The sequence below is a fragment of the Aegilops tauschii genome, chromosome 7 (genome assembly GCF_002575655.3).
Source record: "Aegilops tauschii subsp. strangulata cultivar AL8/78 chromosome 7, Aet v6.0, whole genome shotgun sequence".
Taxonomy (NCBI): domain Eukaryota; kingdom Viridiplantae; phylum Streptophyta; class Magnoliopsida; order Poales; family Poaceae; genus Aegilops; species Aegilops tauschii.
The window spans coordinates 192,051,731-192,076,816 of record NC_053041.3 but is presented as its reverse complement, the minus strand read 5'-3'; the positions used below and the strand labels follow the sequence as shown (position 1 = coordinate 192,076,816).

General features: G+C 49.6%; 2 protein-coding genes across 6 annotated transcripts; one reads left to right on the top strand and one right to left on the bottom strand.

Moving 5' to 3' along the window:
• The first annotated feature begins 221 nt into the window (after positions 1-221).
• Positions 222-19,296, top strand: LOC109764801 (uncharacterized CRM domain-containing protein At3g25440, chloroplastic). Of its 5 annotated transcripts, none has more exons than XR_012190226.1 (6): positions 222-383; positions 463-808; positions 916-1,317; positions 1,445-1,683; positions 2,977-3,274; positions 18,953-19,296. XR_012190226.1 is itself a non-coding variant. In XM_040394204.3 (5 exons), the coding sequence occupies exons 1-4, from the start codon at positions 313-315 to the stop codon at positions 1,634-1,636; spliced, it is 1,011 nt and encodes a 336-aa protein (XP_040250138.1). In that variant the 5' UTR covers positions 222-312; the 3' UTR covers positions 1,637-1,683; positions 4,206-4,403. The 5 variants fall into 5 exon arrangements, 3 of the variants coding, with proteins under 3 accessions (XP_040250138.1, XP_040250139.1, XP_045087018.1); XR_002233249.4 differs by lacking the exon at positions 18,953-19,296 and adding an exon at positions 4,206-4,942; XM_040394204.3 differs by lacking the exons at positions 2,977-3,274; positions 18,953-19,296 and adding an exon at positions 4,206-4,403.
• A 590-nt stretch (positions 19,297-19,886) lies between these two features.
• On the bottom strand, positions 19,887-22,976 carry LOC109764793 (aspartyl protease family protein At5g10770). Its single transcript, XM_020323576.3, has 2 exons — positions 22,744-22,976; positions 19,887-21,429 (listed from the first exon to the last, which is right to left on the bottom strand). The coding sequence occupies exons 1-2, from the start codon at positions 22,838-22,840 to the stop codon at positions 20,147-20,149; spliced, it is 1,380 nt and encodes a 459-aa protein (XP_020179165.1). The 5' UTR covers positions 22,841-22,976; the 3' UTR covers positions 19,887-20,146.
• Between the last annotated feature and the right edge of the window lie 2,110 nt (positions 22,977-25,086).

Below are 25,086 nucleotides of genomic sequence, written 5' to 3'. Positions count from 1 at the left end.
GCGGCGGCAGGAAGGAAGGAGCCAAAAGTTCCACCAAAACTCGGGCCTGGCTGGGCCGCAACCGCTCTGCGCAGCAGGAGATCGGGCGGCCGTCGATTCGTGATCGGACGGTGGCCGTGTGTAATTTTGAGTTTCGGGCTGACGATCTCCGGCCCGTGGTCTGTGTAGCAGACGTGTGGCCCATCATAAGCCCATCCAAGATTTTACCAACCAACCAGGCCCTGCTAGCCCAAACACACCAACAAACCCAGTTGGCCCTAACTAAACACCTCGGGTGCCCGGCGGCCGGAGCGCCTTCACTGCTCGGTCGCCATGGCGTCCCTCGTCCCCCGGCTCCTTGGCCGCCGGACTCTGCAACCCGCCGTTGCTCTACGCTCTCCACGGTTCGTTGCCACTCCTCCTGTTAATGCCTCCATCGCCATCTTGTATTTTGGGTTTGATTTATCGGTTGCCTCCTAACAGCGATCCTTGGATGCGTTTCCACGGCGCAAATCCCCCACGCCCCTGCCCGCTGTTCCGGCCTTCCCCGGGGGTTGATGGATGCGCGAGAGCTGCGCGGAGATGGTGGTTTCTCTCGCCGGTAAGGCACGGGAGCACGGCGGTGACGCTGAACACGGACGGCGGCTTTGCGCGGTTCTCCGTCGGAGATCCGGGCCCGAATCAGAATGGGGGGCAGAATCAGCCGCCGGCGAAGAAGAAGATGTCCAAGAAGTCCAAGGTCAACCAGCTCAAGTGGTATCGCCTCAAGGCCAAAAAGAAGATGAAGTCGCCCAACCCCGAAGTCAGGATAAGATACAAGCTCGGAAAGGTTGCTTAATTTTAACATGTTATTACTACTCTGTCTGCCCCCTTTAGTATGTGGTTGAGGAGAAATATGCTGAAATGCTGCATTGTCAATTTCTCATGTGAATTCAGGCCAAGAGGAAAGAAGAATGGCTGATTGAGAAACTCAGGAAGTACGAGGCCCCGAGGGCTCCCGAGCTGGTTCACGACCCTGAGATTCTGACCGAGGAGGAGAAGTTCTATCTGAAACGGACTGGGGAGAAGAAAAAGAACTATGTTCCTGTTGGGAGGAGAGGGGTGTTTGGTGGTGTGGTTCTCAACATGCACCTCCACTGGAAGAAGCATGAGACTATGCAAGTAGTCTGCAAGCCCTGTCGACCTGGGCAAGTGTATGAGTACGCAGAGGAGCTGGCGAGGCTCAGCAAAGGGACAGTTATTGATATTAAACCTAATAATACCATTATCTTTTATCGTGGAAAGAATTATGTGCAGCCAAAGGTTATGTCACCTCCTGATACTCTTTCTAAGCAGAAGGTAATCATCACTAGTCCTATACCGACAAATCTGCTTGTTCTCATGGTACTCTTTTTCTATCTGAGCATACTATCGTTTAGTTGGTTCAGTTGACTTGACATCATGTATCTATACTCCATGTCCACAGGCCTTGGAGAAATATAGGTATGAACAGTCTCTGGAACATACCAGTAAATTTGTTGAGCAGCTGGAACAGGAGCTTGAAGATTACCAGAAGCATGTTGCTTTATTTAAGAAGCGCGAAGGGGCTATTTCTGAGCAAATCAGCAATGAAGACTCTGCTGTGGATGACCTCACAACTAACTCAGATACCGATTGAATTGCCTGCTTCCTCAATTCACATCTCATATTCTTTCCGCGATGAAGGTTTGAGAAGATCTCGCAACCCTAAAAACTTATGTCATGTTTTTTTTTCACTCTTCCAAATGTTTGGCAGGTGCAAGAAACGTTTGGTAGCAGCCACATTTGTGGCGTGCCACACTTGTCTAACATTGTATTTATACCCCACCTATCATAGACCTTTATTTACCCAAGTTTTGCCACAAGTGTGGTGACCAATTTGATCGCCACAAAACTGCCACTTGCCATACCTGTGGCACAAAAGTGAGTTAATTTATGGATGGCAGCCAAACATGCCCTTAGATGCAGATCTTAATATTCATACTCAATTGAGAAGCTTGCCCTCAGATAGGTTGCAATAGGAATTAAACAGCGCTTCAATGCTTGGAATCAGGCAGAAAAAGAGCGGTAGCATATTCAGGAGTATTATACTTGAAATTACTAGTCTGGGTAGTTGGTAGGTACTTGGTACAAATGTTCTTTGTTTGTGTCTTGATGTGGTCTTGGATTTGATACATCCATTTAATGAAAGATCTGTTACTTGAACATCAATGTTGTCAGCATTTGATCTTCATAGGGCTGGTAGTGAGTAAAAAGCTAGTTTTTTCTGTTCAGCTTGATTATATTGGTATGATTAGTTTCATGGGTTTTTATCATTTATGCCACTAGTTGTGTCCCACTAAGTTTTGCCGGTAGAAGTTACAACTGCTAAAAAATGCCATCGTTTCGTGAGATGCTTGCGCAAAAATGCCATTAGACACCTAAAAAATGCCATTGTTCTGTTAGATGCTTGCTTAAAAATGTCATTAGACCCCGTTACTGTCAGGTCAAACCCGTTGACCATGTTATATGGCCAAAATACCCCTAGACCCACATGTCAGCTTTCTCTATTTCACAATGATAAGTGTGGGCCCCACTTGTCATGAGTAAGCAAGCAAATAATTTTAGAGGAAAATAAGAACGTTGTTGGGGGTCGAGTGGGACCCACACTTTATCATAGTGAGATAGAGAGAGAGCTGAAATTTTGGTCCATGGTTATTTTGGTCATATAACATGGTAGATGGGCTTTGAGCTATCAGTAATGGTGTCTAGTGGCATTTTTTAGCATGCGCCTAATGCAACGATGTCATTTTTGAGCAATTGAAACTCCTAGTGGCAAAAGTGAGTAGTGGGACACAACGGCATAAATGATAAAAACCCTAGTTTCATTGCACTGTTTTTAGGATCCTAAGAATAAGCGACCTTCTCTTTTAGAATCTGTTGTACATTGCCTTACAACCATTACCCATGACTTGTAATTTTGCAATAACCTTTGTGTAGGGTTCTCACGCTTCCTCATAAAATGGAAAAAGGGACAGTTAGTAGTTCAAGAGCTATTATACTGCTAGAGTACCATGAACCCAGAGGAGCTATACCTATGAGGATCAAGTACCATAAACATATTTATGGGATGGTCACATTAAGAGTTAGTAAAGTTTACGTTTGAAGATTTAAGGTAGTAGTGGATGTTGATGGTGGAGGAGATGAGTTGAACTTTTTGAGAGAGATGGGCTTGCCTGTTGCTTTGAAAAATCAACTTCGGTTATCGCTGCAAAGGAAGCCTCTCAAATGGAAACTGGTAAGCCCTTACCTGGATCTCAACGAGTAGATTAAAATAGCATACATAAGATTGATGTTTTCATATTAGAATTTACTATTCTAAGAGTAATTACTATACCGGCGGTGAAGTCAAGATAATGTCAAATGAAGAAATTATGGTTTAAAGTAGCAAACTTATATAGTTCATACCATGTTTTACTCATGAGCAACATTTTATTCTACTTATTGTTTCCCTTATGGTAGCCGTGAATGGGTTCAGCCCTATTGTCAAAAAAGTCAACCTTTTGAATTTGGTTTCTCTTCTTAGTACTCACCAGCCCTTTTATATTTCACATTTGATCGAATGCTTGATTCGGACATATATATTCCGAAGATAGTTTCAAAATTTTAGTTATTATAAAATTAAAAATTCAACCCAATCTACTATTGGAAAACTGAATTTGGCAAGGATCATAAGATACTTGGTTTTACCATTGGGGTCTTGAACGCTGGTACGACTTACATGCTGCTAGCCATGATGCCATGCCATATGTTGGCACAATTGATGATCTCACCATTTCCAGCAATGCACATACCACCTAGGGGAATACTAACTTATGGCCCCGAAAAGGAAATGAAGTTATTGCTTGACTTCTTCACTTTATGACACTAGTCAAGTGGAGAACTACACATAACTAGTGAAATACCCACGCTTTCCAATTGATAAAGGATTATAAACGATCATGGCATGCTATCGCTGTCGGCTCAATGCTAAATAGCCATACATGTTTTGCCCTATCTTTGTTAGATATTTATTGTGGATGAGCTTTATTCTATTTGAGTTATTTGTTAGAGGTTTTTTTGACGGTGGAAAAAAGAATGTGAGATGTGTGGTTTAAATGGGAGTTGTACTTCAAAAAAATTTGTTTGGAAGTGGCTCAAGCAATGGTTGTTCCTTGCATATGGTGTAGAACATATGAATGAGACAAAAGGAAGAAGATGGAATACACGGAGTCACAAGCAAACGAGCTAAGAGTTATGGTTACAAGAAGATAGAGTTTAGTTTGGACGTTGTTAAGGAAGTAGAGTTGAGCAAGAGAACAACTTTCAAATATGTTCGTAACAAGCTACATATGGCAAATAATACCTTGTGGCAAAGATTAAAGGAAGGAAGGCTCATGTGTCACACCAATGCCATCAAGTCCATGTTGACCGAGAGAACAAGTTAGGCAAGATACAAATTTGTTTATTGATGTTGCATAGCATTACAGGAGAGCTTGTATTCGAAGGAATGTGAAGTGTCATACACATTGATAAAAATTGGTTGTACCGCACTCATCATACTTAGATTATAACTGGGCACTAGATGTGGATGATCCCTATCGCGGCAAGCAGAGCTAAGGTTTTATTGAGAAATTTAAGGTCTTGGCAGTAGTAGCAGGGTCAATACGACATTGATTGTACCATGACGTTTGTTGGAAGATAAGCATTTGGCCTTTCTCGTATGAAAAGCTGGCGAAAAGGAGTAGTGAAAGACGTGAGGTGGGATCAATGGTGAACAAGGTTCTGCTGGCATTGACACGGGATGTAAGCCATGATTATTTGGTTAATAGACTTCTTCCCGCCATAAAGATATGTGATTAGCGAGTGAGTGTGGTTGTGCCATATACATGTTGCAATGCAACGCGAAGACTCACATTCTAGTAAATGATCTTTTGTTTCCAGCATTTATGGCGAATGGGTGTGACATGCGGCTTACATGCCATCTGCGAACACCTCATTTGAACATCCAAGACGTACGAATCTTCGCAGCATTGTAAACACTTTGAAAAATGTCGTCCCGTTCACTCTTTAACATTGTTGTTAAAAGCGTATGAGTACCCGACAAAGAGAACCAATTGTATATTCCTTACTATATGGGCATGCATGCGAGAAGTATTGAAGAAGAAATGGGTTAATCGTTACAAGTTGTGCGGTAGAACTTGCTTCCACATGTGGAGAACCTTGCAACAATTCCCTCTCGCATGCATGCTTGTAGATGAAGGAAACTATATAATTGCTTCTCTTCGTAGGGTACTCTATGCGCTTGGCGTACCTTAGCAACAATGTTAGTGAGTGAACCAGAAGACATTTTTGAGAAAGTGTTTACAGTCCTGCAGAGAATCCTACGACAAGGATGTTCATATCAAATGAGTTCGCGGCTATGGCATGTAAACCAAATATCACATCCATCAGCCTGAACCCTGCACAAACAAAAGAACATTCATGGGAATGGAGTTCTTTGTGTTTGTTGGTGCAAGGTTTTGCCCACTTGTGTTTTGGAGATTGTTGCTAGTGCACACAAAGAGAAATAGTCCAGGCAAGCTCGAGGAGAATGTTGTATTCGGAGTCAATTTGAGGAACTTCACCGAAGACTTTCTGCGTTGCAGAGAAGGATGAGCTACATTTCGTGAAGACATGTTTGCGTGAAGATTGTGGCGAAGAAGATTGACCTCTTAAAATTATTGATGACGTAAAGCAATATCTGTTCGGAGTGTCCGAGGAAAGATGACTGCTATCGAATAGATTGAAGGCGAAGTGAAGACGTAGCATTCATTTTGTTGTTCTCCTTCCCTTTCTTTAAGTCATAGGACCTGTGTACTATTAATAGGGGTATAGGTTATCGAAGATTAGGTCCGGTATGATGCTTTGCCGAAACCTATGAAAGAATGAGAGATATCTCTTTATGCTTCGAATGCTTACCTGCAGAAGACCTTGTTCTTCGGTGCTGCAGGAGATATCTTTCAGACTGATGAGTTAGCATTTCTTGCTCCGCAAAGAATGTCACCGTTGTGCTCAAATTCCAATCATTGGAATCGTGTCGTTCGGCCATTGGTTGATTCGCATGTCCAATTTGGTCATTTTCCATCAGGGAAGGCTGCGGCTATAAATAGCCACCCCGCTCGAATGTTGTCCGTTGGCTGCTCCGCTTAAGATTTCTGAGAAGATTGATTGAGAATCCCCTCTCTGAGTGATTTGAGTTTAAAATCCACCAAGAGAAAACCAAGAGCCGAAACAGTGGTTGAGCATCACAGTAGTTCCGAGTCAAGGTTCTTGTACCTATTACTCTTAGAGCTGCGCACTCTCTAGACGGATAGGTGTCGACTTAAGTGACGAAGAGTAATCGTCTTCACCAAGCAAAGTCTTTAGCAACCAAGAGTAGTTGTGGTTCGCGAAGAAGTCTCTCAAAGGTTTGGAGATCGCCGACAACCACGAGTGAAATTCTCTGGAGTTTGATCAGCTCCTAGTTGAAGGAGAATAGGACGGAGAGAGGTTTTGATGCGGAGCATCCTACGGACATCACCATGTCAAGAGTCCGTTTGGCATACATAAAGGTGAATCTTCTCCTTTAGTCGTGTTCACTTGACCCCTTCGAGGATGGTATAGTACTTGACACTTTTCTCGTGTGCATACATAGGTATTGTCGGAACTTCATGAACGACGAGGAGGAGTGCAAGCGCAAGGGAACGACTACACCATCTAAGAAGGAAGCTTGGAAGCGGAGAAGGAATCGTCAAGAGGAAGGCCAAGTTTCACCAACATCGACGGGAAGATCTCGAGGAAGTTGGAAGCCAACAACACGAAAGAAGAAGACGCGCCCAGGCGACCCCGTGCGCGCGGCCCCTCCTGACTCCGTGCGCATGACCCCTCTAGAGAGCTATTGGACTCCGTTGGACATACTCCGTGTGCACGGGCCTAGGACCCTTTCACCAACATCGACGGGAAGATCTCGAGGAAGTTGGAAGCCAACAACACGAAAGAAGAAGACGCGCCTAGGCGACCCCGTGCGCGCGGCCCCTCCTGACTCCGTGCGCACTGTTAGACCTTTCAGCCTGAGCATTTCATAGTTGTGGATGACACTAGGAGAGTTGGGACAATTTTCGTTGGTTTATTTCTCACACAATGCCATGCCAACCTGAGGGGTTGGGGATACATACTTATAGGCTGCTAGTCAGCCAAGCATATGCTAAGATGCTAGTCTAAGATGCTGCTAAGATGCCAGTCTAAGATGCTAGTCTAAGATGCTATCCTAACTGCCAGTCCTTGATGGTCAGGGATTCTATCCTAACTGCCACAAGGACCATGTGCTGCAGCCAAAGGACCATGTGCTGCAGCCCCACAAAGACCTTAGTACATAGACTTATCCATCATTCTCCCCCTAAGTCTTGTACGTCGTTTTGTGGGAGGGTTGAATCATCCCAATCCTGGAGCAGAGTTCGAGGAACTTGATCCTCCCAAGAGGCTTGGTGAGCAGGTCTGCGAGCTGGTCCGTGGTGTTGATGTAGCTCGCCTCGATGCTCCCTTCTTCCACACAGCTGCGGATGAAATGGTACCTCAGTCGGATGTGCTTGCTCCGTTCGTGGAAAACGGGGTTCTTTGCCAGGGCCAGGGCGGACTTGCTGTCCACCAGGAGCTGCACCGTTCTGGTGTCTTGAACAAGAAGATCACCAAGCAGTCGAGCGAGCCAGAGCGCCTGAGTGCAGGCGGTGGAGGCCGCTATGTACTCAGCCTCACAGCTGGACAGGGCCACCACCTGCTGCTTGACTGATTGCCAGCTCACGAGACACTTGCCGAGGAAGAAGAGGATCCCGCTCGTGCTCTTGCTGGTGTCGATGTCGCCGGCGTGGTCGCTGTCGCTGTACCCGACGAAGTGTGCCGCCCCCGGACACCTAGGGTAGTGGAGGCCGTGGTAGAGGGTCCCTGCTACGTAGCGGACGATCCTCTTCACTGCCTGCTGGTGTTCCGACGTCGGTCGCTCCATGAACCGACTGACATAGCCGACGGAGAATGCCAAGTCCGGCCGTGTGTGGGCGAGGTAGCGAAGGCTCCCCACAAGGCGTCGGTACTGCGTAGCATCCACTTCCTCTGCCTTGCTGTCGCGGCTCAGTTTCAGCCTCTCCTCCATCGGAGTGAGAGCTGGGTGACAGTCGCTGAGCCCAGCTAGCTCAACGATGCGCTTGGCGTAGGCGGACTGTCGAAGCGCGATCCCGGAGTGATCCTGGTGCACCTCAATCCCAAGATAGAAGGAGAGGAGCCCCAGATCACTCATCTGGAAGGTGGCCTTCATGTCTTCCTTGAACGCTACCACCTCTGCATCTTTGGTGCCGGTAATCACCAAGTCGTCAACATAGACGCCCACCAGCAGGGCGTTTCCTCCACTGCCCCGTCGGTAGACGGCCGCCTCATGCGGGCTTTGCTCGAAGCCCATCTTCTTTAGCGTGGAGTCCAGCTTGGCGTTCCACGCCCTAGGTGCCTGCCGTAGGCCATAGAGAGCCTTGCGCAGGCGGAGTACCTTGCCCTCCTGGCCAGGGATCGCAAATCCCGGTGGCTGATGCACGTAGACTTCCTCCTTCAAGTCGCCGTTGAGGAATGCCGACTTGACATCCATGTGATGGACATGCCAGCCCTCCTGGGCAGCCAGCGTGAGGAGAAGTCGCACGGACTCCATCCGTGCCACGGGAGCGAAAGCGTCGTCGAAGTCGACTCCTTCCTGTTGCAAGAAGCCTCGGGCCACCAAGCGAGCCTTGTGCTTGATGATGGCGCCGGCTCCATCCCTCTTCAGCTTGAACACCCACTTAAGGGTGATTGCGCGGTGACCACGAGGGAGGTCAGCGAGCTCCCAGGTGCGGTTTTGCTCGACCGCATCCATCTCCAACTGCATCGCGGCGCGCCATGCCGCGTCTCTCTCGGCCTCTGCAAAAGACCGTGGTTCGCCGTCTTCACACGCGAGTTGTAGCTGCGCCTCCAGGTCACGTGGCACCAGTCCCGGCACCGGCTGGTCGCCGAGTAGATCTTCCATCGTACGATACCGCAGCGGTTCGCCGCCATAATACGCGTCGATCCGCTCCTCGTCGTGAGTGAGCGGAGAGGCGAACTTCGTCGGGTTGTGCTCTGTGTGAGCTAGTGCTGATGAAGATGAGCCCGGGGTGGTGACTGCCGGGGCTGGAGTGTGCGGCGTCGCCGGTTGTGGTGCCGTCGGCGTAGCAGGCACCGGAGTCGATGTGGTTTTGGGGGCCGGGGTAGGCGTGCCCGGCGACGAGGAGCTGGTTGCTCCCCCGGCTTCCTTGAAGTGGACGTACTCGACAATGAAGTCGTACGTCGGCGTCGAGCCGTCGTCCATCGCCTTGTCCCATTGCCACCCTCGCCCTTCGTTGAACACGACGTCTCGCGCCGTGCGCACATGCTGTGTCTTTGGGTTGAGGATGCGGTAGGCCTTTGAGCCCTCCGCGTAGCCGATGAAGACTCCCGGAGTGCTCCTGTTGTCGAGCTTGCCGATGTGACCGAGCTCCTTGGCGAACGCAAGGCAGCCAAAGACCCGCAAGTGGGAGACCGCCGGCTTCCGCCCATGCCAGGCCTCGTACGGTGTCCTGCCGTCGAGTGCCTTGGTAGGCGAGCGGTTTAGGATGTAGACGGCTGTTAGCACCGCCTCTCCCCAGAAGACAGCCGGCATCCCTCTCTGCTTGAGGAGAGCTCGAGCCATCCCCACAACCGTCTGGTTGCGCCGCTCGACGACGCCGTTTTGCTGCGGGCTGTACGGCGCGGAGTAGTGGCGCTGGATGCCCTCATCGGCGCAGTACGACGCGAATTCAGCCGCCGTGAATTCGCCGCCGTTGTCGGTGCGCAACACGCGCAATTTGCGGCCGCTCTCCGCCTCCACACCAACCTGCGCGCGCCTGATGGCGTCCGCCGCCTCTCCCTTACTGCCGAGGATCATCACCCACATGTAACGGGAGAGATCGTCGACGAGCAGCAGGAAGTAGCGTCGACCTCCTGGTGTGGCTGGCGTCACCGGGCCGCACAGGTCTCCGTGCACGAGCTCCAGCCTCTCCTTGGCCCAAAAACTCGCCTGTTGGGGAAAGGGGAGTCGTCTCTGCTTCGTCATCACGCAGATGTCGCAGAACTGCTCCACATGGTCGAGGCATGGCAGGCCTCGCACCATCTCCTTGGCACTTAGACGCTTCAAGGCCTCAAAATGAAGGTGCCCAAAGCGCTCATGCCATTGCCACGCCTTGTCGTCCCGACGGACAGCGAGACAGACCGGTTGTGCCACCTGCACATCAAGGACGTAAAGTCGATTTCCACCTCTGGGTACCTTGGCGAGAAGGCGACCCTGGCGATCCAAGATGCGTAGGACCCCATGCTCAATCAGCACGCGTGAGCCGTTCTCATCCAGCTGTCCCAAGCTGATGATGGAGTTCCTTAGCGCGGGGATGTAGTAGACACCGGTGAGCAGCCGGTGCTCTCCCACCTTGGTGGTGAAGATGACGGAGCCGACGCCCTTAATTTCCACAGCGGAGGCATCCCCAAACTTGACGGAGCCTCGCGCATCGGAGTCGAGCTCGGCGAAGAATTCCCTTCGACCGGTCATGTGGTGGGTGGCGCCGGTGTCGAGGCACCACCCCGTAGTCTTGTCCTTCCCGGAGCCATCGCCGAGAAGAGCGTGCGCTTTTGGCTCGTCGAGGTGGATGAGAGCTTTTGCGACTGGTGTCGCTGAGGATAGCTCAATGCTTGCATGCGCCATGAACAGAGCCGTCTCTTCCTCCTTCGCCTGTGCGACGTGAGCCTGGCCTTGTCGTGGTTGCCGACACTCATTGGCCCAATGGCCAAACCGGCCACAGTTGTGGCAACTATTGTCTTGTGTCGGCTCGGGCTTGCCAGCGGCGCCGTCCTTGGCGCCTCCGCGGGCGTCACCTTCGGCACGTCCTTGTGCCCTGCCCGGGGGGCCTCTTCGCGTCTTACGCTGCTTGCCACGCTTGCGGCCGCCCGTCGTGGAAGAAGGCTCCCCCTTCTTCCTGTCACCAAGGCTGGGATCCCACTGCTCCCGAGTTAGGAGCAGCTTCCTGCCGGTGGTGATGGGCCCCGAGGGAGGCTGTGGCTCGTCGGTGTCGACGACCTTGAGACGGCCTATCGCCTCCTCGATCGTCATCGTGGAGAGGTCCAGCAACGACTCGATCGAGCGAGCCATCTGCTTGTACTTCTCGGGAATGCATCGAAAAAGCTTCTCGACAGCTCTCTCCTCGGTGTAGGTGGCATCGCCAAACTTCACCATCTTCTGCAGCAGAGTGTTGAGACGGAGAGCAAAGTCATCAACGTCCTCACCTGGCTTGAAAGCCAGGCTCTCCCACTCCTTACGAAGTGCCTGCAGAGTGGACTTGCGAGCACGGTCGCTGCCGATGCGTGCTGCGGCGATGGCGTCCCAAGCCTCCTTGGAAGTCCGCTTGTTGGAAAGCGAGAACTGCATCTCGGGCGGGACTGCGGCGATGAGGGCGTCCAGCGCCTGTCGATCCTCTAGGTGGTCGACGTTGCTGTCCTGGACTGCCTCCCACATAGGGATGGCAATGGGTACCCATTACCCGCGTACCCTGTGGGTAAAAACCCTATTAGGGTAAGGGTATGGGACAAAAAATTACCCATGGGTACTTAAATGGCAAAATATCATACCCATCGGGTAGAGAGGGTACGGGTATGGGATCGTATAACCCATGCCCGCGTACCCATGTACCCATCTAAAATGTTGACAGGTGGGTTTCCGTTAATATCCCAATGTATTCATTTCCCCTCCTAATCATGCTAGGTAAAAAATCTAATATGTATTCAAATTATCTCTATAATTTATCATGATTTCGTGAAGTTAAAGTGTATGCATATGTGTTGTTGTTTAACATTTTTATATGTCACTTTATAGGCAAGTACTTTTGTTTATGAGAATATGTTGTTGTTACAATATGTTGTTGTACATTGTTGTTTAAGATGTGTTGCTATTAATAATTTATGATTATATGTTGCTTTTTACAACTATTTTCTACTCAATTGATGTGTTCTAAACGCGGGTATTTCTACCCACGGGTACCCATAAACCCTGTCGGGTGACGGGTATGGGAAAAAATTGTACCCTTGACGGGTATGGGTATGGGTGATGAGTAAACTCACGGCGGACGGGTAAGGGTATGGGGTAGCTCCACCCGTACCCATACCCTGCGGGTGCCATCCCTACTCCCACATGCGCCGCACCTGGAGCCTGGCCTTCATGATCCCGGCCCACTCGACGTAGTTGGTTTTAGTGAGGGTAGGCCACCCAACACTGGGACCAACATCCCTGACCACAATCCGGACCTCGTAGAGGCCGCGGTCCTGGTCATTGCAGCCGCCGTCGCGGTGCGCGCCTCCACCTGGAGCGCGGGCGTGCTCGGCTGCCCACTGCGCCGTCCGCTCCTGCGCCACTTTGGCGCGATCTGCGTCGGCGCCGTCGTCCGCAGGCGCGGAGCTGCTGGAGCTGCCGGGGCCACCGCGGAGTGCCTTGGCATCCGCCGTAGCCTCACGGGCTGCTTCTGCTGCTGCTACCTCTGCCCTGGCTGCTTCTACCTCCGCTCTGGCTGCTGCCAGCTCCGCTGCAGCCAGCCTCGACACCCTTGCCGCCGCAGCAGCTGCTGCTACAGCCGCTCGCTCACGCTCCTCTGCCACGGCGCGCTCGGCCTCCTGCCGGCGCCGCATGCTCGAGGTAGCCGTGTGCTGAGAGCGACCTGCAGACATGGCTCGCTGCAGGGGGGCTGTTGCGTGAAGAAGAGGCTGTTGTTGCCGAGCCGCTGCTCGACAGTCCAGAGGGAGGGAGGTAACCAGAGGCAGACGGAGCAGCTGCTGCTACCGACTTGGGTTGCTCAGCTCCCGGTGAGGGAGGTAAGCAGGAAATGCTCAGGGTACAAGATAACCTGGCTCTGATACCACTTGTTAGACCTTTCAGCCTGAGCATTTCATAGTTGTGGATGACACTAGGAGAGTTGGGACAATTTTCGTTGGTTTATTTCTCACACAATGCCATGCCAACCTGAGGGGTTGGGGATACATACTTATAGGCTGCTAGTCAGCCAAGCATATGCTAAGATGCTAGTCTAAGATGCTGCTAAGATGCCAGTCTAAGATGCTATCCTAACTGCCAGTCCTTGATGGTCAGGGATTCTATCCTAACTGCCACAAGGACCATGTGCTGCAGCCAAAGGACCATGTGCTGCAGCCCCACAAAGACCTTAGTACATAGACTTATCCATCACGCACGATCCCTCTAGAGAGCTATTGGACTCCGTTGGACATACTCCGTGTGCACGGGCCCAGGACCCCGTGCCCACGGGACACCTGTGCCCATGGTACAAGCCCGTGCGCATGGGCTAAGTCGTCAGGCCGCTGGATACCCCATGCGCACGGGCTCCACTTACCCCGTGCACATGGGCTGCCTGTGTGCAGCTGTTGGGCTTTGCCCATGTATTCCCATTTCGCCCCTCCTTACCCCTTCATGTCTTGGACCTATATATACTCCTCCATTTAGGGATAGCTAAGAATAGATCTAGACTTTAGAGCTTAGCTCATGTATCTCCCCTTGTGGGATTCCTCTTGAGAGAGAGAAGACTACATTGGAGTTCGAGACCTCCATTGGAGAAGATCCTTAGGGATTCAAGACCCCTTCAAGAGAAGATTCCTCCATGGAATTCAAGACCCATCTCTCCTAGAGATTTGGAGGAACTACCTTGTATCTTTATTTCCCTTGTTGTCTTTGGATCTTGATGCACCTCTTGCATTGCTTGTGATTTGAGGAGTACTTGGAGTGAATCTTGTCCATTAGAGTGTTCTTCTTGTGTTTTCCCCTTGTGTTCTTCCTCAAATCCACCTCCAATTATGTGGCACGACGTTCACGAATTGGAGGTGGATTTGAAGAACACCAAGAACACAAGGGGAAAACACAAGAAGAACACTCTAATGGACAAAATTCACTCTAAATACTCCTCAAATCACAAGCAATGCAAGAGGTGCATCAAGATCCAAAGACAACAAGGGAAATAAAGATACAAGGTAGTTCCTCCAAATCTCTAGGAGAGATGGGTCTTGAATTCCATGGAGGAATCTTCTCTTGAAGGGGTCTTGAATCCCTAAGGATCTTCTCCAATGGAGGTCTCGAACTCCAATGTAGTCTTCTCTCTCTCAAGAGGAAACCCACAAGGGGAGATACATGAGCTAAGCTCTAAAGTCTAGATCTATTCTTAGCTATCCCTAAATGGAGGAGTATATATAGGTCCAAGACATGAAGGGGTAAGGAGGGGAGAAATGGGAATACATGGGCAAAGCCCAACAGCTGCACACAGGGGTAAGTGGAGCCCGTGCGCACGGGCTTGTACCGCGGGCACTGGGCATGTGCGCATGGAGTATGTCCAGGCTCCAGCGGAGTCCAGTAGCTCTCTGGAGGGGTCATGCGCACGGTGTCGCCTGGGCGCGTCTTCTTCCTAAATGTTATTGGTTTCCGGCTTCCTCGAGATCTCCCCATCGGTGTTAGTGGAACTTGGCCTTCCTCTTGACAGTTCTTTCTCCGCTTCCAAGCTTCCTTCTTGGATGGTGTAGTCGTTCCCTTGTGCTTGCACTCCTCGTCATCCGTGAAGTTTCAACAATACCTATGTATGCACACGAGGGGTGTCAAGTAGTATACCATCCTCGAAGGGGTCAAGTGAACACACGTAAAGGAGATGGTTCACCTTTATGTATGTGAAGTAGGTGTGGCACGTGTCACTTGCCAAATGGACTCTTGACTTGGTGATGTCCGTAGGATGCTCCGCATCAGGTTTGCTCTTGTGTTCAATCACAAGTCCCTCCAACCAGGCATAGTCCTTTGGCAGAAGGTCTATCAAATTCATCTGTCGCCATCGAGCACCACTGGTTCACTTTACCTTACTGCTTTCCCCTCAACAGTTTACTTTCATGCTCTGTGTGGATAGACTTATCTGATCTATTTTAGTATTTCATGCTTTCCTCTGTTTCACTATCGGTTTGCATCCTTTTAGTTCGTACTTACATTGTTTGTCAGCATGATCTTCTCTGTGCTTGTCTCTATCTATTTAGTTTGTTTTCATTCGGTATTATACCTGTTTTCCTAGCTAGTATTCCGCTCGGTTATATTGTTGTCATATATCTTTCCATGCTACTATATCTGCTGACCTACTGCATTACCATCGTAATAGTCAGACTTGTGATCTACTATGCACGAACAATTATCGCATCTTTCCTTGAAAGATTTGTTCCTCTCTAGAGTGCATGTTTAGCTTTTGCTCTACCGAACTAACTCCGCCGCTGTGATTGGGTTCGGTTCAAACATTCGAAAGAATCTTTGAATCTCCCATTCACCCCCCCCCCCTCTGGTCGATATACTCTTGATCCTAACGGTGTTGTCTTGTTGTATGTATGTGGTGCAGTCGTGTTCCGTTGTTTAACTGTATTCTGCTTTATGGCCGGAAGAAGCCTATTAACAATGTAAACATGACTTACATCTGCCAGTAGAACCTTGGTGACCATTCCCAGCTCAGGGATTTTATTACTAGTCTTTACCATTTTTTCGTACGTGAAAGCTCAAATGCCTATCTTGCCAATAAAATGTCATGGCACCATCAACATTGTGTCAAGGCATTTCTACCTCCGTCAAGAACATAACTTTCTCGATAAAACCGTGGCTCTGTTTATTGTGGTCGGGATCATCCTCATTTGGTGCCAAATAATAATTCTGAGTACCCCAAGTGCGGTACAATCAGTTTGCATCGATGTGTATGATATTGTACATCCTTTTGATGTGGGCTCTTCCAAATGCTATGATCATCAAAGATGAATAAAGAAAACCATATCCTGCCAAACTTGTTCTTCTCTGTTAAGTGTGCTTGATGACATTGGTGTGATGGATGAGCCTTCCTTCCTTTAACCTCTACCACAAGGTAGTCTTCGCCATATGTAGCTCTTTAGGAAGATCTTTCAAAGTAGTTCACTTGCTCAATTGTACTTACTTTACAACATCTGAATTAAACTCTTATCTTTTACAACCATAATTCTTAGTCCATTTGCTCGCGTCTGGATGTATTCTACCTGCTTTCTAAGCTCTCTTCCATATGTTCTACATTGTACACAAACAGCAACTGATGCCACTTCCAAGCTCACTTTCGTGGCTCAATACAGCTTGTGTGGTTCTCTCTGGGCGCATCGCATATATGGCATCTTCTCTTCATCTTTATATTGTCTGGTTTTAGCTCTTATGTTACCAGTGGTGCTTAAGAACCACTACAAGTAAACTAGTGACATGCCAAAATATTTTACTTGAACAAAATAGTGAGAAGATGCTGCCATTTCCAGAGAAAGTCACTGCCGTGGCAGAGAAAACTTGGATTCACTCAGGTTTCTCTGTCATGGCAGTATTTTCTATAAAATTGCTTATACACATAAGACTTGAACATGATCTCTACGCCGACTACTACATTCTCAAAAATCTGACCATGATCTCTACTCCTACATCATGAGTACATCATTTGCTCCTACAATCATGAGTACACAATTACCTGCGCCGTTATGACCTTGTACATCCTCTTGGCCTCCCCTCTAGTCTCACCACCTCCATGTCCAAGCCCACCGCCCTCACGACCTTCATCTCTCCACTCCCGCTACCCTCACGTCCTTCATCTTAGCCATGTCGCTCATCGTTTTCCGTCGAAGCCAACATTCATGTCCAGGCCAATAGTGAGGTGGCCAGTGTTCATGCCATGCCTGCGGCCTTTAAGACCGTTAGGACGAAGTTTGCATCTACTGCTTGACTGGCCGAGCCATTTGGTGAGCACGGGGCGTGCTCAGCCATGACCCATCAGTCTAAGCCTTCCAAGGCCGCATGCGTTTGGACGCACCCGCCATGCCTGCGACCACCATGAGTGTGTCCACCGTCCCCATGACTACCTGCTAGACTGTTGTGATTGTGACCATTTTGCCTTCCATGTCAGGATGTAGGCGGGGCGGGAAACGGTCAGCCTGCACTTGCTAATGCGGGTGGTCGTGGTCCCGGTGGGTTCATGTGGCGGTTTGCATGTGCTCGCGTGTTTCCTCGTGGGTTAAGTGGCAACCCGTGAAAGCCGCATACAACCCACATCATGCAACCCGTGAAAGCATGTAAGGGCGTAAGGCGTTTCCTCACGTCTGGGGCACAGTTCACCTGCAGCAGCCAGCAGCCAGCACAGCTTCCCTATTGCGCGTCCACACAGTCCATCTCCCGCGCCACCTCAGGCAACGCTGCCCTGCCGCGGACCGCCGCCGGCCACGCAGTTTTCAGGGTGTGAGTTTACTGTGCATGTACAGTAGATGCGGCTTGCTCGTTTACTGGTGTGAGTTTTCAGGGATTCTCCCGGTTGGATAGAGCTCATGGTACGAGTTATATTTTAGTTGGAGATGCGGGACGCTGCGGCACCCGCCGGACAAAGCGGCCATATCGCTTGAGCCCGCTTATGACCATACGGTCTGTCCAACGGCGCTTAGCGGGCATACTTTGCGGGGCGGCGTTGCGGCCGAGCGGGTAGTCCCGTCCAGCTTGCATCCTGACTTCCACGCCACCCTAGGTCATTGTCCAACTAAAATGTAACTCGACACCACCTGGGGGGGGGGGGGGGGGGGGGGGCGTTACAAACTGTCTTGTGCTTTTGGGTGAACTGTCTTGTGCATGTAACTCGACACCACCTGGGGGGGGGGGGGGGGGGGGGGGGGGGGGCGTTACAAACTTATGGCCCCAAAATTGAAGTGAAATTATTGTTTAACTTTTTACTTTATGACACTGCTCAACTGGAGAACTAAGCGTAATTTCCAGAAACATGGTTCATCCAACTTTTGGTACAAGGGTCTAGGTCTCTGCAGTGCCATCTCTTCCAAATTTTTCTGTGAACCTGAACCGTGTAACCTAATTTGGTTTGGGTATGACAAAATTATTATGACATAGGCTTCTGTCACAAAACTCAGGCCGTGGCCCTAAGTTACCTTCCTAAAATATGTTTAATGTGGCAACATCAGAAAGTGAAACACCAACCAGCACATGTTTGTTGCTCTTTGTTTTTATTTTGTGCAGCCTTCACTTAATACCATATAAAGAATCCAACAATAAGAAACTGAATGTCATAAATTGTTCTTGTCAAAGCCAGTTGCCTGGTGGGTACCACGTAGAAGTGTTCCACTTTCACAGCTCATGTGTCAATGTCGAAGAACCCTTTCATATTATCCTATCTGTAGGCCATGGCCAACTCCAAGACAAAAGCAAACCCCAAAGCCATTTGGATGTCTTGCACACCGCTGCCATTACGCCACATCAAGACTAATATGGTCCCTTTCAGCTGTCCTGTGGTGTGTGCTGACGAGCAATTTATGTTAGGCCCCAGCCATTGACATGAGCCCTCACCAGTTGTATCTGAAGGATTCCTAGTCTCCATTTTTGGTTCTAGTCCAAAAGCTGATTAGATCGGTTTATGGCAGCGAGATCTGTCAATCCCTAGAAAGCAATCACTCATCATGTAGAACTGCTCATCCTGCAGCATTTTACATCATCTACTTTCTGCGATACAGGCATGGTTTAAATTTAAGGCATCATGTCAATTGTGTAATATGGAGACCTCTGAATTTTCCCTTGTGAGTTTTTATGCCGTTACTATGACGTTAGTTGGTTCTTGGTTGGCCATGTGTACTTTATGAAGTATGAGTTACTTCTGTGGATTTTGTTCGAAACCAACTCATACTGTATGACACATGAACAACATTACTATAACATGTATGCATAAATTTAGTTACAATTCGGAAGCTACTGTTTTTCTTATGAGGACCCACAATCTAGTGCCCGACACTGATTGTACCCTTGTAACAGTGAAGACCTGGAGACGTAATGGATGCCCATTAGGGATTTCTGGACCTTGAAGAGCTGATTTACAGACCGTTGAAATGACAGCATATTGGTTATTCTATATGTAGGATGATTTCTTGGATCATCTATCTGTGCTCTGCATGGAATGTGCTGCTTCACAAACTTTTGGTCTTCTTCACTCAAGAGATTAACAGATTATAAATGGACGAAGTCCTTATCTGCATGTAAATGTAAACTAGTTGTACTTTCTCATATAATTGGTGTTAGTTTCCCTTTTTCTTCTACGAAACCTTATCAAGAAGATTGCAATTCTATTAGAAGAAGAGAATAACACCGGTTAGTTATCAGTATCTTTGTTTTGCTGTCACTTTCGATATATGCATGTCCTGGCAGTCTTGCCTTCCATCATGGGCAGCTCCCTCCACATCGAGAAGTACTCGTCATCCATTCATGTACTCTCTCCGTTCACAAATATAAGATGTTTTAACTTTTTTCTGAATCAGATGTATATAGAAATGTTTTAGTGTGTTTGTTCACTCGTGTCAGCCCATATGTGGTCCATATTAAAATAGGAATGTCTAGGGCATATCTAGATGTGCCCTACTTATTGCACATCTAAGTGAGTGAATCAAGCATGAAGAGGAAAAGAAAAAAAAAATATCCACACGAATCTCAACGTAAGATCAATGATATAGGACTTAGATGTGCAATACTTATGGCACATCTAGATGTGCTTTAGCAAAACTGTATTAAAACATCCAAAACATCTTATATTTGTGAATAGAGGGAGTCGCAATTATTGGAGGCGGCGAAACATCCAAACCAATTGAATACTTTGGCTCAATGTTTTGCATTTGTCATTTGTTGCAGAATTTATGATAAGGAAATTGTTTGTCGAATGGAAACAGGAAAACAATGAATCGTTGGAGAACGCACATTAACAAGTCATAAGTTTATCATATCCCAAATCTTTAGGCCATTGCAATACTTTTGTGCATTTACAATACATACAGTGGTTGAAGCACTTGTACAGACAGAAGAAGAGCAAACACAGTACTATTTCACATGCTTGCTTTATGACATTGTTTATCTTCTTTGGTGTAATTGTATTTGCAAGTAGCTTGGCGTGCTCTGGTTGCAGATTTACCTAGCTGGGTCCATGCATGCGATGCAGGTGCGGTTCATTTCGTCCATTCTTCAGCTGCAGCCACCGGCCGCGAAGCCGATCCTGGATTGCGCGACGTCGTAGACAACGCTGAACGTCTGCTGCTGCGTGTTCCCGATGATCGCCGTGCTGTCGGTGGCCGCGAACGCGAGGCACGTCGTGGACTCGTCCACGTCGATCAGCACGTTGCCTGGAGCCAGCTTGAGTGTCGCGCCGCCCGCGAACGCCATGTCCACGGCCGGCACGCGCAGCTTCGACACCTGGCCCTTGAAGCACGTGTCCAGGATCGAGTACGCCGGCGCGCGGGGCGCCCCTCCCATGGCCGCGCCCAGCGCCTTGCTCAGCGCCGTGTACACGGCCGTGGGCAGGCGTGTGATCACCGTGCCGGAGTCAATGATCGTCGCCAGGCTGCCATACTCCGACGGCGACACGGCGAGCGGGCTCCCGGCGACGGACATGCTGGCGAGGCTGACGAAGTAGAGCGAGGCGTCGAGCGAGCTGGACACCATGGGCGTGTACGAGTACTCCGCCGGGGTGTACGACCCGATGGATAGGTACCCGGGGGACGCCGAGGTCGGCAGGCAGTAGGAGAAGGAGTCGCCGAGGCTCGGCGCGAGCTGGTAGAGCAGCGACAGCTTGTTGCGCGCGAGGCCGATGAGCCCGGCCGACCGGCCGAAGAGGCCCTCGTTGTCCTGGCCGCAGCCGTAGTAGAAGCCGGGGAACCTGCCGGAGCCGAAGGAGACGGTGTCCCTGCTAAGGTACCCGAGGGAGAAGGAGCTGTCGCCGTAGGTGGCCTGGTAGATGCAGACGCCGGAGGCGGAGCACGCCGACGGGTTAAGCGTGGCGGCCTGCAGCTCCCCGCACTGCGGCGCCGAACACGGCACGGCGGCGTACGTGGTGGACGCGCGCGGGTTGTAGAGCGGGCCGGCCTGCCGGTGGCACGACACCACGCAGGGGGAGCACTGGAGCCACGTGAGCGATGACCCCGTGTCGACGACCATGGCGTAGGAGGTCGCGGGCGTGCCGAGGCCCAGCTGGGTGACGTAGTTGCCCACGCCGACCGACGCGCCGGGCGCGAGCGGCACCGACGTGGCCTGCGAGTCGCCCAGGTGGGCGCCGCCGGTGCTCTTGCGGAGCGACGTCGGGCGGCTGGAGGGTGTCTTGGCGAGGCGCGAGGCGAGGCGGGCGATGCGCGCCTCGTCGTGGACGATCACGGCGGAGAAGGGGAGGTCCGACGGCAAAGGCGCCGGCGAGCAGGGGCTCTGCGGGTGGTGCAGCGTCAGGTGCATGCCGGTGCCGTTCACGTGCTGAAAAACTGCAACAAACCATCGCATAATGTGTTATTACTCACGTCATTATCTTATAACTGTAGAGTTGCTAAGAGAGTGGCGCCTGCATATTTTTTGACTACTCAATGTGGTTTGCTTTCAGATGGAGCTAGCTCGTCCGTCCAACCAGTGATTGCTAGCTCACCGGTGGTAGGGTACAAACCGTCCGGCCCCTGCATATTTTGGTGGCAGCGGACTGCACGTAACTTTGGACGCACACGACCGTGACGCGTCGGGTTATTCATTCCAGCGATGTTTGGATATAAGTTGGTACGGAGTCACGGTCTGCTGTTGACGTGGAGAATTACAAAACGAAAGGGATCGTCAGCAGATTAGCAAACAGGATCGGAGAATCTGGCCTAACATTCTATGAAGACGAATTTTGTCACGACCCGTTTTATCAATTATGCACACCTTCATAAATCATAACCATGTAACTAAAACCCTGTCCAGTTTGTCACCAGTTGCAACCGAAATTTGTCGCGGAATCTCCTGTTTTTTTTTTCTCTTTTTTTTTTCTCAACTTCTCATCAATGGGGTCTCATCCAGGCACCAACAGATGATGCTCCCATCCCATGGAGCACCGGTTGCCATGCCCTCTCATTTGTCTCCACATCACGATTTTCAAGTCTTAATCAATTATTGACAGGTTACCAATTTGTCCATGATTGTACTACCCGAAAGTCCAACGCCAGAGGAAACCCGTCAAATGGAGTAAACTGAATTGATTCGTGGACAGTTACGGGAAGGGAGAGTCAGACTGGTTCACGCAGGCGTCTATTCGTGCCACTTATCACTGCTTGGTTTGCTCTGTGTGGTCACCTTCTCTTTTCCTAAGCAGTGTTGTTTGCTTTCTTGTAGCTTAATGGTTGCTATCTTTGCAAATTATCTGGTTCGCTGGCTATCTGGCGCCTGAATTTCTATAGAAATATGCGTTATGAATTTCACATACTCTCCTATACTATAGATGTTCCTGGGAATGTGTATGCTAATCTATTTAAAAAAACTTGGCATCTGCGATCCATGGTTAGTGAAGGTGGTTTATATAGTTATCACCACATGCTGCCTGTCTAAGCTCTACAACTCCAAAAGAACAAAAGACATAGTATCCAGGCCTGATTCAACCATAAGCCATCCATCCGTCTACTTATCATGGTCCCATGAACGGTTCAAGTTAGGTTGTGTACTGGGCAACAACATGGTATCTGACGATGATGAAAACTTCTAGAATAAAAAAGCTATGATGGATGGAAAACTAACTGGGGAAGAGATGAATACACTGCTAAGTATCATGGGAGTACCATTAGCTTGTGAGGTGCAGGCGTTGGTGATCTCCCTGGCCGGAGCGGCAAGAGGGAAGATGAGAGAGCCTGCGAGAAGAAGAAGAAGCAACTCCATGGTGTTGCGGGCTAAAAGCTTCTGCTTCTTCTTGAGGACGTTCAGTAGGCTTGTTCTTGTGGCCTCTATATAGTGTGTGTGTGAGTGGTTCGTTGGAATCTTTCCGGTAGCTCTCAAGTCTCAACGCACATAGTTTGTCACAATAGATACGTCTGAGTTTATCCACCCAAATGATTGTTTTTTAGGGACACAAATTATTATCTGTGGTGACGATGCTCTGGGCGAAGTGATTACTGAATTATTGACGAGTAATGTGGCGCTGCTTCTCACGTCCCGACTCTCAGTTAAGTGCATAATTTGTGCACTGCTTTTACTTAGGGAGCACAAAATTTAACTTGTCTGGCAAACAGACGTATCTACGGCAGTTACACTTGGCCCTGTTTGGTTCTGCTTTTATCAACGGATTCGCAGCAGAATCTGAACTAAAGGGCGAACCCAGCAGAATCCGATTCTAGAAATTCGTTGTCAAAATCTGAACCAAAAGCGGAAGCAGCCCAGGACGTGCTTTCCAAAATCTGATTCCGCTGCGGGCCAAAATCTGAAAAAGCTGTATCAGCTGGTTTGCCAAATGACCTACATCTTTTTCACATTAGATTTTCCACAGTTGTTTTTCCACAGCTGTTTTTCACAGCTGCTTTTAGAAATCCACAGTCGAACCAAACATGGATGCAGAGTTCATTTCGTCGGCCGGTGCACGAGTAGAAAGAGAAATCAGGCACCGTTTGGAAGTTGATATTGGGGCTCAAAATTGGATAATGGTATTGGGGCTATCTGAATGTTGATATCTTTTTTGATACATATGCACACGCTTAAAAACACATACATACACTCACCCGTATAAATGCATGCACACATACTCTCCCCATGAACATCTGGAAGAGACTGAGCCGAGGGGTCTTGAGATTGATGAGGTCACCACAGGCAAGTCGCTATCGACGGAAACGTCGCCTCCACCTGAAAAAATATTCCAACTTTTTTGGACACCAAAGCATCAAACCAGGGGTTTGTGATGGGGAACGAAGTATGGAAATCAAAAAAATTCCTACGAACACCCAAGATCTAATTTAGGAGATGCAAGGCAACGAGAGGGGAGTGTGTCTACATAACCTTGTAGACCAAAAGCGTTAGCATCATAACGCAGTTGATGTAGTCGTACTCTTCACGACCCAATCACGATCCAATCCGATCAAGTGCCGAACAGACGACACCTCTGACTTTAGAACATGTACGCCTCGGCGGCGTCTTCTCCTTCTTAATCCAGAAAGTGTGGGAAAGGAGGTAGATGAGATCTGAACGAACACGACGGCGTGGTGGTGACGGTGGCGGCGGAATTCCGGCAGGGCTTCCCCAAGCGCTGACGGAACGTGGAGGGGTAACGGCAGGGAGACTGGGCAAGCATGGAGGGGATGGCTGCCCCATGCGCCTCCCCGCTATATATAGGGGTGAGGGAGGGGCGTGCCAGCCCTAGCCCCCCTTCCAAGGCAGGGGCGACGGCCAAGCGGGAGGAGTGCCCTCCAAGTCAAGTGGAGGGCCCTCCCCCTTAGGTTTTCCATTCCTTGGGCACATGGGCCTTGTAGGGCTGGTGCGCCTGCCCAATAAGGCCAGGGTGCCCCCCTATGGCCCATGCTACTGTATAGGACGTGGTGGAACCCTTTACGGACTTCCAGAACATTTTGGAAGCTTCCTGGTACAATACCAGAAAAAAACTAAACTTTTTCCAGAACCCCGGGAACATCTTTCCATATATAAATCTTTAGCTCTGGAGCTCCTCGTGATGTCCCGGATTCCGTCCGGGACTCCGAACAACCTTCAGACTTCCCACTATTAATATCTCAATACTACCCTAGTGCTATCGAACGTTAAGCGTGTGTTGTGGAATTGTCATGGCAGATGTCCTAGTGTGAGGACTTAGTCGTGGAGCCATCGCACTAGGTTAGCTTAAAGGGGTTAAACGGGACAAAGGACACAGGAGTTTATACTGGTTCGGCCCCTTGCGGTGAAGGTAAATGCCTCATCCAGTTTGAGGTGGTATTGCTTATGCTTCGATTACCAGGGAGCGAATACGCCTAACCTAGCTTTCGATCTGTTCTCTCTTGCCCTAAACCGCCGCTGGGTCATCCCTTTATATACATAGGTTGGTGCCCTGTGGCTTACAGAGTCCCGACCGGCTCATAAACGTGTCCGGCCCGGTGACTAATTATACTTGCCTTACAATGCAAGTCATGCATATATGGCGGTTTACACCT